Source organism: Panthera uncia, assembly GCF_023721935.1.
Source record: "Panthera uncia isolate 11264 chromosome E2 unlocalized genomic scaffold, Puncia_PCG_1.0 HiC_scaffold_19, whole genome shotgun sequence".
Classification (NCBI taxonomy): domain Eukaryota; kingdom Metazoa; phylum Chordata; class Mammalia; order Carnivora; family Felidae; genus Panthera; species Panthera uncia.
The window spans coordinates 13,080,756-13,093,795 of record NW_026057588.1 but is presented as its reverse complement, the minus strand read 5'-3'; the positions used below and the strand labels follow the sequence as shown (position 1 = coordinate 13,093,795).

The 13,040-nt window shown below is 55.0% G+C and overlaps 1 protein-coding gene across 3 annotated transcripts in view; it reads left to right on the top strand.

The window, feature by feature from the left end:
* PLD3 (phospholipase D family member 3) overlaps positions 1-13,040 on the top strand; it is an 18,654-nt gene extending 5,614 nt beyond the window's left edge. The window contains exons 1-12 of one of the 3 annotated variants that reach the window (XM_049621818.1): positions 4,484-4,592; positions 5,150-5,242; positions 5,343-5,417; positions 5,506-5,648; positions 6,145-6,328; positions 7,684-7,804; positions 7,882-8,009; positions 9,122-9,322; positions 11,048-11,187; positions 11,672-11,837; positions 12,358-12,457; positions 12,542-13,040. In XM_049621818.1, the coding sequence (XP_049477775.1) occupies positions 5,216-5,242; positions 5,343-5,417; positions 5,506-5,648; positions 6,145-6,328; positions 7,684-7,804; positions 7,882-8,009; positions 9,122-9,322; positions 11,048-11,187; positions 11,672-11,837; positions 12,358-12,457; positions 12,542-12,729 (1,473 nt within the window). In that variant the 5' untranslated portion in view covers positions 4,484-4,592; positions 5,150-5,215 and the 3' untranslated portion in view covers positions 12,730-13,040. Of the gene's footprint in view, positions 1-4,483; positions 4,593-4,659; positions 4,680-5,149; positions 5,243-5,342; positions 5,418-5,505; positions 5,649-6,144; positions 6,329-7,683; positions 7,805-7,881; positions 8,010-9,121; positions 9,323-11,047; positions 11,188-11,671; positions 11,838-12,357; positions 12,458-12,541 lie in introns of those variants that run through there. The other 2 variants (XM_049621817.1, XM_049621819.1) reach the window with 2 other exon arrangements.

The following is a 13,040-nucleotide window of genomic DNA, read 5'->3' as shown; positions in this document are numbered from 1 at the left end:
CAAACCGTGAGATCGTGACCTGAGCCGAAGTCAGACGTTCGACCGACTGAGCCACCCATGAGTTGTGCCCCATGAGACGATCCCCATTCTATAGATGGGCCAGCAAGGCTCAGAGAGGTAAAGCCCCATGCCTGAGGTCACTCAGTAAGAGTGACAAGTGGGATCTGAACCCTAGACTCTGCAACGTAAAGCACTGGTATGGAGGAGGGATCAAATCTCCTGCCCCCACCCAAGGGAGGGGTGTTCAGGGAGCTGTGACCTAGCACGTGTCTCCGAAACCCAGTGGGTTTTGCTTCCTCCTTTTCTGTGGGCTGTAGTGTCACACTCCAAGGCAGGCAGGGCACAAGCCAAGGGACCAGGGATATCCTCTGGGCTGGGAGGGGCACCCTTGCAGACAGAGGTACATCCCATGACCAAGGAAGCAGAGCATAAGGATCAACTTGGGCACTGCCCAGGGACCCCGTAGGGGTTCTAGGTTACTGGCCACAGGAACTGAGCCAAGCTGAGGAAAATGCCCAGCACCTGCCAGCCTAGCTCTGTCAGTCTAGCTGTCTGCTCCCACCTTTGATCTCACCCTGCCCTGCGCCCCCCTCCTCCCAGGGATCAGGATAGGGATGCTGGATACTTAATCCAGCTAAAGCTTTTTTTTTTTTTTTTTTGGAGACTGTGATATGGAGGAAAGGGCACCCCAGCTAGGAGCTTGAGCCTCATAATTTAATTTCCACACAAGTCCTATGCATTGAAAAAATTAAATGGTCACTAAAGCCCTACAATGAAAAGCATCTTGTCTTGGGGGTGGCAGGGGGAAAATGGTGCCTTTTTTCTTTTTCTTTTCTTTTCTTTTTTTTTTTTTTGGTCAGGAGCCTTGACACAATCACATTTATTGAGAACCTCTCACGTGTCCATTGTATACACTTGAGAGGTATTAATCCCTTTAGTTCAAAGGAGTCCCTTCTCAAATTGTGTATGTTCAGAACACACACACGCAGTGTATGTATTCATTCATTCGTTCGTTCATTTCATTTCTTTCTGGCCTTTTCCCAAGTTGACCTTCCCCAGATCAGCTATTGGGGCACTATCCGTGGCAGTTGTTTGGGCCCAAACCCCTGGCTGTACCACATACACACACCCACACACACACACACACACACACACACGTCTGTTCCCCACACAGCCAGAGGGAGCCTGCAAACACATGAATGAGTTTCCTGTGGCTGCTATCACACATTACCACAAATTGAGCGGCTTAAGACAACCAAAATGTATTCTCACCATTCTGGAGGCCAGACATCCAAACTCAAGGTGTTGACGGGGCCAACACCCCCCTTGAAGCTCTAGGGGAGATTCTCGTGACTCTAGGCATACCTGGGTTTGTGGGCATATCTCAGCAATCTCGGCATCCCTGGTCACGTGGTCTTCTCTGTCTCTTCTCTTCCTGTCTCTTAAAGACACTTGTCATTGGATTTAGGGCCCACCCATATAATCCAGGATGATGTCATCTCAACATCCTTAATGACCTCTGCAAAGACCCTTTTTCCAACTAAGGTCACATTCACAAGTCCTGGAGATTATGGCCATATTGGACATATCTTTTGAGGCCAGCAGTCAACCAACTACAACACCCTAGGCAGATCATGTCTGTTCTCTGCTCAGAGCCTACCCATGGCCCCGACCTCACCACAGTCCAGGCAGCCCTGCACAATCTGGCCCTGTCACCCCTCTGACTGTTCTCTCCTCCTCACAGCCCACCCCACTACAGACACACTGGCCTTCTTGTTCTTCCCAGTACACATCAAGCACACTCCTGCCTCTGGGCCTTTGCACTGGCTATTCCCTCTGCTTGACACACTCTCTAAGAAGTCCATGTAGCTCCTTCCCTCCCCTCCTTGAAGTTTTTTCCAGGTATCCCCTTCTCAGTGAGGCTTTTCCTGACAATCCCAACTCCTCCCCCCCAACCCCATCCCACTTCCCTGATTCTCTGTGGCATGTATTACCTTCTAACATAATTTACTTATTTTTGTATCTGTCTTCCCTGGTGTCTGTTTTGTTCATAGTGGTATTTCCAGTGCCTCAAACAATAGCTGGTACATAGATACTCAGTAAGTATGTGTAAAATTAACGAACAGCCTTATGAAAAGTAGGTACTATTGTCACCATGCCCATCTTACAGATGGGAAAACTAAGGCACAGATTCATTGTCACTTCTCAAGGTCAAAGAGTCACATGAGCACTGAGGATCATATTCAAGTCAGACATCTGGCTCTGGAATCCACAGTATTAACTGCCTTACAGTCTAACCTACCTCTCCATTTTATTTATTTATTTATTTATTTATTTATTTATTTATTTATTTATAGAGAGTGAGCAAACACAAATGTGAGCAGGGGAGGAGCAGAGGCAGAGGGAGCAGAGCCCAACTCGGGACTCTATCTCACAACCCTGAGATCATGACGAACCAAAATCAAGAATCAGACTCTAAATCAACCGACCCAGCCACCTGAGCACCCTACTAGTTTTTTGGTTGCTTTTTTTTTTTTTTTTTCTAAACACCTTAAGTGTATTTTTTAAGTTTATTTTGAGACAGAGAGGGAGACAGAATCCGAGCAGGCTCCACCTCATGAATGCAGCACTCAATCTCATGAACCATGAGATCATGACCTGAGCCACAATCGAGAATTGGCCACTTAACCAACAGAGCCACCCAGTTGCTCCTTAGGTGTATTTTGATAAAAATATAGCAGAAATTAAAAGTAAACCCTTTGTTTCAGACCTGTAATCACCATACAAGTTGAAAGCCAAAATGTCACTAATAATCTGAATGAAGTGCATGCTAGTTTCTACCTACTTTTGGTGTATTAATGGCCATTCCAATTCTTGGCCTCATTGTGCCCAATCCCATGCCTCGCACCTCCGTGCCCAACCTCTCCCCCAGTTTTGTTTTTGTTCACTTTATTTTCCCTAATTTTACATCGCTTGCGGTTCCAACCCCATATTTTGTTGTTGTCGTTTTAGAGTTATCTACATCCAAAGTGGGGCTCAAACCCCCAGTCCCGAGACTAAGAGTCACAGGCTCTACTGGCTGAGCCAGCCAGGCGCCCCTCAACCCCATGTTCTTCAATGAAACCTTTCTCACCAAGGCTTTTGCAAATAAATAAAAGGCAAATGTTTCCTGCCCCAAGCCTCCCCTCGCCCACCTGGCAACCCTGCGGTCAGCCACGTCTAAGATTGTTTTCTGCTGCTTCTGGTGACCTCTGAAGTTCCAAATAACCTTGGTCTGTTACCATTTCTTGCTGGATCCATTTGGCCCATCCCCATTTGTCTCCCTGCAATGAGAGGAGGGGATCTAGCTGTGCTCAGCCCTTGCCAATCTGGGATCTGACGTTGTGGGTGAAGGGGTTTCCAAATTATCCTTTCACGTGTAGGCTGGATCTTCCGGTAACGCGGAAGGGCGGGGGGGGATGGGGGGGGTACCTAGCTCCCTTTTGCAATTTTCTTCTTTCCTTCTTTTTTAAAATCTCAGTAATGCGTGCCGTGGGACGCGACACCTGTGTTGGCTTTACAATTATTAATCTGCACAGAGATTTTTTTCCTCTACTTTTCTGTAAGTCGCTTATATTGCACAATTTTTAAAAAGAAAATAGGCGTACAATAAAAAGCAATCCTCCCCCACCCCAGATGCCACTCGAGGCAACCCCTTCTGACGTTGTCGCATCTCTCAGTGATCATCCTTTTCTGCATTCATCTGTTGATTTCTTGCGAGGACGGAGGGGAGGGCGTCCTACCCCTGTTGTATTGGGAAAGGTGGGCGGGGAGGGGTTCTTCAATTCTTTTCGTCAGCGGTGGTCTTAAATCCTGCTTGGGAAAAAGGAGATGGGAAGTGGGAAATCTTGCTTAATCTTCCAGCCGGAGCCTGGATTTCCGAAACAAAATTTTAAAAATCCCTATCAAAATATCAGTTGGCTTTTTTTAAAGAAATTAAATAGTTATCCAAACAGACGCCAACAGAAAACCCACAGTCTACTTCCACCACCCCGCTCATCCCCCCCCCTTCCCAACACCATAGCTTGAGTTGTGTCTTCTGATTTTATTCGCTACCTCTGGAAATCATATTATTCAACCTTGATCGCTCCACTTTATTTTATAAGACTTTTAATTTTTTTTGAGTATAATTGACATTTTATACGGGTTTTTTTTTTAACAATTTTATTTATTTTTGACTAGGTAATACATGCCAATGGTACAAAAATTCACAAGGTTTGTAGACAAGATGCGGGGTTTTTCTCTTTACCTGTACCCTCCCTACCCCACCCCGGGGCTCTGGGGGAGATGGGTGGCAAAGCCCATCCCCCAGCCATGTACTCTCCGCACCCCGGCCAGGTTGGCGGGACCGTATCTGGGGGACCGGAGCCCCCCTTCTCCCTGCGGTGAGCCGGGGCGGCCTGCGCACTGCGCAGACTCCCCGCTGCAGTGGGCGGAGCCCCGTCTGGCTCCGCCCCCTTCCTCCCGCCCCTGCTTAGCCTGTTGGGGCAGAAGCTGGGGCCCCGCGGAGGTAGCAGCTGCCGCCTGCGGAGTGAGACCGAGTCCCCTCCGGGGTAAGGTGGCGGAGGATGGCTCGGGGGATGGGCTGGGGGCTGGCGGTGAGGCCCCGATGGTTCCGGGCTCCCGGCTTGAGCTTTCTGGTGGGTACCTGATGGTGATGGCAGAGGAGCCACCTGGAAAATGCTCCCTGGGTGGTCTTCGGGCTGCGAGAAGCCAGGCAAAGATTTAGGGCTTCACTGACCCCATCCGGAGTGGTCTTCTTGGGAATGTCTATATTAGAGCTCAGAGAAGGGAAGATGCTAATAGGGAGCGTAATAATGAGCAGGATGGGCGCTAAGGGGGAGGGGGCAGGGTGGGCGCTAAGGGGGACAGTGTAGGCACCACAGAATGATGGGAAGAAAGCAAGGCGTTAGACTTTGAGGGATTTCGAAAACCCTGCTGACCAGCGGTCAGCTTCCTCCTTTTGGGGTGGCGGGCCCCATGCCAGTGATCCCGTGCTTACAGACAAGGAGACCCAATGGATCCCGTGAGCCCGACACTACTCTGCTTTCCGTGATGTTCCCCCAAAGCCCGGAAACCCCACCACAGTGCCAGCTTTTGTTCCCCACAGTTTGGAGACCCTGACACACCCACTTGCCCCGCCTGGGCTCCACATATCCCCTGGCTGCCTGGCAAGATGAAGCCTAAACTGATGTACCAGGAGGTAGGTGGATCTGGGGCCCCGTGGGTTGGGGCTGGGTGCAGTGGAGGGCAGAGACCCTGCCAAGCTGCCCTGTCACCCCCCTACCATACCCATTCCCCAGCTAAAGGTGCCTGCTGAGGAGCCCGCCAATGAGCTGCCCATGAATGAGATTGAGGCTTGGAAGGCTGCGGAGAAGGTAGGAGCCCGCCACCACCCTCACCCTGTCTCAGGTGTGGGCTGGGCTGGTAGCCTTGGGCTGGCTGATGGCCTCCTCTTCCCCACAGAAAGCTCGTTGGGTCCTGCTGGTCCTCATCCTGGCGGTCGTGGGCTTCGGAGCCCTGATGACTCAGCTGTTTCTATGGGAATACGGCGACTTGCATCTCTTTGGGCCCAACCAGCGCCCAGCCCCCTGCTACGACCCCTGCGAGTAAGTTGAGGCGGGGGAGGGGTCTCAGGCAGTGGGGGGAAAGAGCCCTGCCAGGACCGGGACGCTTACACATTGAGCAGGGACTGCCCTGAGCCACAAAGGGTGCCTGGGACAGGGGGAGGTGATCTGATCGCAGATTCCCAAATGCACCGTCACAGGGCCTTCTCTCCATCCCCAACCCCTCCCCCCAATACTGTTCCCATGACAGCCACAGCATCATTTTCTGTCCGTGTTTGTGAGCAAACCAGCACACACACACACACACACACACACACACACACACACGGCATCTTCCGACACATGTGTGGACAGACACACACACAAATAGCCGCATGCACAACCTGCCTTCCACTCGTCTAGACGAACAAATGCACAGACGCACAGAATCGTGAGTACAGGCACACACAAATATCCTCCGTGGACGGACAGGGGAGCACTCATGTTCCAGCCAGTTGTCTCTGGCCCCCTGTGGCTGATACCACCCCCCACCCCCCAGAGCAGTGCTGGTGGAGAGCATTCCAGAGGGCTTGGACTTCCCCAATGCCTCCACGAGCAACCCGTCCACCAGCCAGGCCTGGCTGGGCCTGCTCGCTGGTGCCCACAGCAGTCTGGACATCGCCTCTTTCTACTGGACTCTCACCAACAATGACACCCACACTCAGGAGCCCTCTGCCCAGCAGGTACCTGGCAACATGGGCCCTGGCTGGCACCAGGGGTGGTGGGAGTCATTGGGGGGAGGTGGGGGGGAGTGAAGGGGGTTCCCCTGCAGCCCAGGAGACAGATGGGCACGTCTCACACAGTGGGTTGGACACAGGTGATTGAAAGCAACTGTCTTCACATGGCGCTCTGGACTGGGGGCGTTTGTCACGGTCATCTGGAGGCCTCTGAAGGTCAGGGTGTGGGTCTGATTACCAGGGATTAGGCTGACAGATGTTGCTCGCCCAGACCCTGTCACACAATGAAATGGAAGAGTAGGTAACAGCCCAGCCTCAAGCCAGCCTGCCGCCTCCCAGCCACGTGACCTTGGGCAGGTCACCGCCGCTCTCAGGCCTCAGCTTCCACATCTATAGAATGGGGCCAATAGCTAGCACTTGCCGGTTACAAAAATAAATCCATGCAGATTCCAGCACCGTCTCTGACAACCATCGGCCCCCCCATCAGCGTTTGCTTTGTATCCTTGTCAAGGTCTACAGACACACTTAAAAAACATAAAACCTCAGGATGTGAAAAGGACCAGCCTAGGCGGGTAACCCCTTCCTTGAAAGACACACTGACTTGGTCCCTTCTTGTTTTCCTCCCCCTGCTGCCTCTTTTTGTCAGAAGCGGGCTTAACATTTATTAAAATTGCGGGGCTCCTCAAGCACTGCCTGAAAACATAATCACAGAAGTTAAAAATGATTGGAGTGCTCCCTCCCCGCCGGCTCCCCCTGGAGTGGTTCAAAGCACAGACATAGGAGGCAGGTGACCTGGGTTCAGATCCCACTTCACCACTGAGTTCTCCGATGCCAGCTTTCTCCTCCGCACCTCCGGGATTTTACTCAGACCTGCCTCATCAGTGAGAGCAGTGAGGAGTCTGTGAGTTCAGATGTGAAGGGGCTTAGGGTGGGGCCCGGCTCACAGTAGGAACCAGGGAATCCTTGGCTGTCGTTCTTATAGTTATTGGCACCATCGGGCCTCACCCTATACCTTCCTGGATCCCCAGCCCGTGCCTTGCCCCCAACATCTGAGAGGGTGCATGGAGGCCCCTGTGGTGCCAAGCTTTGATGCTTCCAAGGCAAGATCTTGGGGAAGTCCCTGGAAGGACAGGACTGGCAGGGAGGCCCTGGTGTGGCCCAGAGCACCAGTAATTAACCAGATGAAAGGTTTTCATAGCTTAGCCTGTAAAGCCATCTCTCCGTGTCCCGGCTAATGGAAAGCCTGTTCAGTCCTGATCACAAATTGAAATGCAAAATCAAGACGGCCTTTTTTGGGGGGTGCCGCATGGGGTGGGAGAGCTGGCGGGCCCAGCCTCTCAGAGGCTCTCCCCTCCCTACAGGGTGAGGAGGTCCTCCGGCAGCTACAGGCCCTGGCACCTCAAGGCGTGAAGGTCCGCATCGCCGTGAGCAAGCCCAACGGGCCCCAGCCGCAGGCCGACCTACAGACCCTGCTGCAAAGTGGTGAGCCAAGGGGCAGCCGTGGGGGGTGCCGGGCCGGGGGCCGTCCGAGCCGGCTCCTGACAGCCTGTCTGTCCCAGGTGCCCAGGTCCGCATGGTGGATATGCAGAAGCTGACCCATGGCGTCCTGCACACCAAGTTCTGGGTGGTGGACCAGACCCACTTCTACATCGGCAGCGCCAACATGGACTGGCGCTCCCTGACCCAGGTCTGCCTGCACCCTACCCGCCCTCCCTTCCCAGCCCCTCCCCGCCCCCACAGGGCGCCCGGCCTCCAACCACACCCCTCTTCCATCCCAGCATCTTCTGTGTCCAGTCTCTGCAATGGCTTCCTTCCTACCTCCTACCAGGCCTCCCTAAACATCCCCAAATCCAGCCCAGCCCTCACTGCCTTCCCCCCTGCCCGCGGAAGCCTGGGGTTTCCTCTGATCCCCGATGACAGCTGCCAGCCCTTCTGCATTCAAGGCCCTGTCCACCGATTTGCCCTTCATTATTCATTCCCTGAGTGCCTGCTCTAAGCCCAGGCCTGTCCCGGGAGATACTGGGAACATGGTGGTAAGCGATGGACCTCTGGGAACTGTCAGTCCAGTGCAGAGGCAGGCTGGTCACCAGGCAGTGCGGCAGCCCAGAGGGTCAGGGCCAGGATGGGGGACCCAGTCCGGAGTATCAGCGAAAGTCTTCCTAAGGAGGTGACAGCTAATATGATAGCTGAAAGATCTGTAAGAATTAGCGCGAGACGGGAAAGAAGGTACGGCTTAGGCAATGATCCTTTATTTCCTCAGCAAATAACTCCCAAGCCCCTAACAGCACCAGCTCTGGGGGAGATGCTGAAGATACAGCCGTGGCTGAGACATGCCTGGTGGCTGTCTTCCCAGTCCAGCGTCACTAGAGAGAGAAATGAGGAAAATCCAAGGGAACGTGAAAGCCCAGAGGAATGCCCGACACAGTCTGGGCAGTCAAGAGAGGGTTCCTGGAGGAGGAGGCTGTCAGCCGAGCCCTAAGAATGAGTAGGAGCTGGTTCTGTGGAGGGTAGAAACAAAAGCATGGGCAAAAGTTTGGGAAACCTGGCACTTCAGAATAACCAAAGGATTTTTGCCAGAACTTGACGACTTCTTAGGCTTGAGTCAAATCCACGCCCATCTTAGGACTTTAGTCCTGGTGGTGGCGGCGGGGCTGGGGACGGAGGGGCAGAAAGATGGGGAGGTTGAGAGGCAAGGGGCAGGAAGGAAGGCTGAGGGGGGTGGAAGAGGGGGCCGTGGGTGTTCGTGCCATCCGTGGGTGCCAGGCTACCACCCCCAGGCTCAGCACTGCCCTCCCACAGGTCAAGGAGCTAGGCGTGGTCATGTACAACTGCAGCTGCCTGGCTCGGGACCTGACCAAGATCTTTGAGGCCTACTGGTACCTGGGCCAGGCGGGCAGCTCCATCCCGTCAACCTGGCCCCGGCCCTATGACACGCGCTACAATCAAGAGACACCAATGGAGATCTGTCTCAACGGAACCCCTGCTCTGGCCTACCTGGCAGTGAGTCTTTGGGAAGAGGGGCCCTGTCTCAGTCTCTAACACTGCCCAGTGATGGGGAGGGGGCGTCCTGGCCACTCACTCTGGCTCACTCTGTCTGGTCTGGGGCCGGGGCCGTGTCCCAACCTCCCTAGGCCTCGGTTTTCTCTCCTGCCACCTCTAGGGAGGTACAGCTGTGTTCATGCAAGCCCCGGTGCCTCTGTGCTGTCCCAGATAGCGAGCGGCTCTTTGCGTTTAAATCGGCTAAGATTAAACATAGCCAAGAACTCAGTTCCTTGGTTGCCTTAGCCACATTTCAAGTGCTCAGTAGGCACATGCGGCAGACGGCTACCACACCGAACGGTGCAGATACATATAGAACGTTTCCATCGCTGTGGAAGGTTCTCTTGGACAGCATCCGCGGTCGCCTGTGGCAGACGCTGAGCACTGTAGACGAGGCGCTGCTGTTTTCAGCTGCTGAGACTTTCACCAGTTGGGGCGGCCAGTCCGGGTGCCTTTTGGTCCCCCTGAGCAAGTGACCTGGCCAAGCCCAGAGTTCTGGTGGAGGGCCACACAAAGGCACGGATGCAGGGACCCATGATTTACAGGGGTCCTTTGCTCCGGTGGCCTCGCCAGGAAGGTTAAGTGTTCCCCTGTTACCACGTCCCCTTCAGAGCTTGAGTTTGCTCATCTGTCACGAGGATGGAGGGAAATAGGTAAAGGGCATGGTGTGGTACGGTACATAGGCAAGGTCAGCAATGAGCAAGTCGGGGACAAGAGTGATTAGAGGTCCTTAAACCTGAGCATGCATCAGAAGCATGGCTCTGGGGCAGGGGGCGGGCGGGGAGGGTGGCTGTTAAAACCCAGACTCCTGGGCCCCATCCCAGCACCCTGGCTCAGTATGCCGGGGACAGTGAAGCCCAAGAATCTGCAATTCTTTTTTTTTCTCTTAATTTTTTTAATGTTTATTTGTTTTTGAGAGAGAGACAGACAGACAGACAGAGCATGAGCAGGCAAGGGGCAGAGAGAGAGGGAGACGCCGAATGTGAAGCAGGCTCCAGGCTCTCAGCACAGAGCCGGACACAGGGATCAAACCCACGAACCCGTGTGGTCATGACCTGAGGCAAAGTCAGACACTCAGCTGACTGAGCCACCAGGTGCCACCTCCCCCCACCCCCAGCCAAGAATTTGCAATTCTAACAAGTTCCAGGTGATGTTGTCTGTGCTGGACCAGGACCCTTATGTCAGGAACCCCTGTGTTAGAGCGTAAATTCTCTTTTTTCTTAATGTTTATTTATTTCTTTTGAGAGAGAGCTTGCACAAGCAGGGGAGGGGCAAAGAGAGAGGGAGAGAGAGAGAATCCCAAGCAGGCTGTGCTATCAGTGCAGAGCCTCATGTGGGGCTTGAACTCATGAGCTGTGAGATCATGCCCTGAGCCGAAATCAAGAGTCCAATGCTTAACCGACTGAGCCACCCAGGTGCCCCTCGCATGAATTCTGGAACCAGACAGCCTAGGTTCAAATCCTGGCTCCATTTGTCAGCTGTGTGACCTTAGGCAAATCACTTACCCTCTCTGAGCCTCAGTTTCCTCACCTATAAAATGGACGTGGTAATTATCCCAACCCTTCCCGGAGGCTGAGAATTCAGTGCAATCCACAGGACCTGGCTTGGGACAATTTGTCTGTGCCTGGGGTCCACTACGATGGCACCCTTGGCAAGGCACGTGTCTTGACTGCCCCCTCCCTGCAGAGTGCGCCCCCACCACTGTGTCCCAGTGGCCGCACCCCAGATCTGAAGGCCCTGCTCAATGTGGTGGACAGCGCCCGGAGTTTCATCTACGTTGCGGTCATGAACTACCTGCCCACCATGGAGTTCTCCCACCCACGCAGGTGCCACTGCTGCATGGATGGGGCTTGAGGCAGGCAACCACCATGAGTGGAAGAGGCAGTGGGAGACAGAGTGATGAGGCCACAAAGCAGGCAGGGGACCCAGGCAAAGGGAAACCACAGGGAGAGGCAGAGGAGACAGGGATGGGGGATTTGGATACTCAAGACAGGGTGGGGCGGGGGGGACAGAGGAAAGGATGACAGTACTGGGGGTTGGGGACAGGGCGGCGGACCTGAGGCCTGGGGCAGGGGTTGTGCGGTGTGGGATTTCTCAAGTTAGGGAGCAGGGAGTATGGGCTGGAAACAGGATGAGGAGCTTGGGGGGCAGGAGTGGGAGCCAGAAACGGGATGGGGCACGTGGGATTTAAGGAGGCGGGAACAGAACTGGGAGCCAGAGACAGGGCGGTCTTGGGATTTGACGGCGCTCAGAAGCTGGAGCAGGCCTCAGGGTGAGGCCGTAGGTAAAGCTGTCCTCTGAATCCCCCAGGTTCTGGCCCGCCATTGACGACGGGCTCCGGCGGGCTGCCTATGAGCGGGGCGTCAAGGTGCGCCTGCTGGTCAGCTGCTGGGGACACTCTGAGCCATCCATGCGGGCCTTCCTGCACTCCCTGGCCGCGCTGCGTGACAACCACACCCACTCCGACATCCAGGTGGTAAGTGCCCCCCCCCCGGACCTACCCCTCGGACCTGAAGACAGCCCTCAAGGAGCTCACCTGTCACCTGACAGGGACGACCCAGATGGACAGGGCTGTGCCATGAGGGGGAGACGGCGGGTCCAGCCAGGAGGACAGGGCACAGGGAGAGGGGGCAGGGCCCAGACGGAGGAGACATGGACGGAGGCATCATGGCCAGCATTGGGGGATCCTCCCAGGAGGCATCTGCCCCAGTGGGGGGGTGTCAAGGAGGACTTTTTGGAAAAGGGTGAGGTCTCATCTGTGGTGAGACCTAAGGGACGAACAGGAGCTGTTCTAGAAGGAATGGCAAACAAGGCAGCTGGTTCCTCCCTGGTAGCAGACACCCACTCCGCTGGGCCCCGTTCTGGCTCTCACAGTTCTGTGGGAAACAGCTGAGTCCCTAGTCCTGCAAACCTGCTTCCACTCCCCACCCCAGACCGGCTCGTCCCCAACCCCACCCTGCATCTCACGCTCCTTCCCGTTCTCCCCTCGCCCTCAGAAACTCTTTGTGGTCCCTGCGGACGAGGCCCAGACCCGGATCCCATACGCCCGCGTCAACCACAATAAGTACATGGTGACCGAACGCGCCACCTACATCGGTGAGTGTCCTGAGCTCCGCCAGGGGGATGCAAAGGGAGTCCGGTCACAGCCGTGGGCTCTGACTTTCTGACCCCACCCGGCAGGAACCTCCAACTGGTCTGGCAGCTACTTCACGGAGACGGCGGGCACCTCGCTGCTGGTGACACAGAATGGGCGTGGTGGCCTGAGGAGCCAGCTGGAGGCCGTTTTCCTAAGGGACTGGGACTCCCCTTACAGCCATGACCTTGACACCTCAGCTGACAGCGTGGGCAATGCCTGTCGCCTGCTGTGAGGCCGCGGTCCCGCAGACAGGCCGAGGCCTGCGAGGCCCCCACGGACCCAGATATCCCGGGTCCCGGCCCCTGTCCCCGTGCCCCCGCTTCTGTGTGTCCCGTTGTGGCTCCAATGGCTCTCCCCTGCTCTCCCACCTCTACCTCCGCCCCTGCCAGCCTGACGCTGTGGCCCCAGGACCCGGCCCAGCTGGGGGAGGGATCAGCCCCCGAAGAAATGGGGGTGCATGCTGGGCCCGGCCCCCTGGCCCACCCCCCTTTCCAGGGCAAAGAGGGCTCAAGGTTGTAAGAAGAAGTAAATAACTTGTCTGTA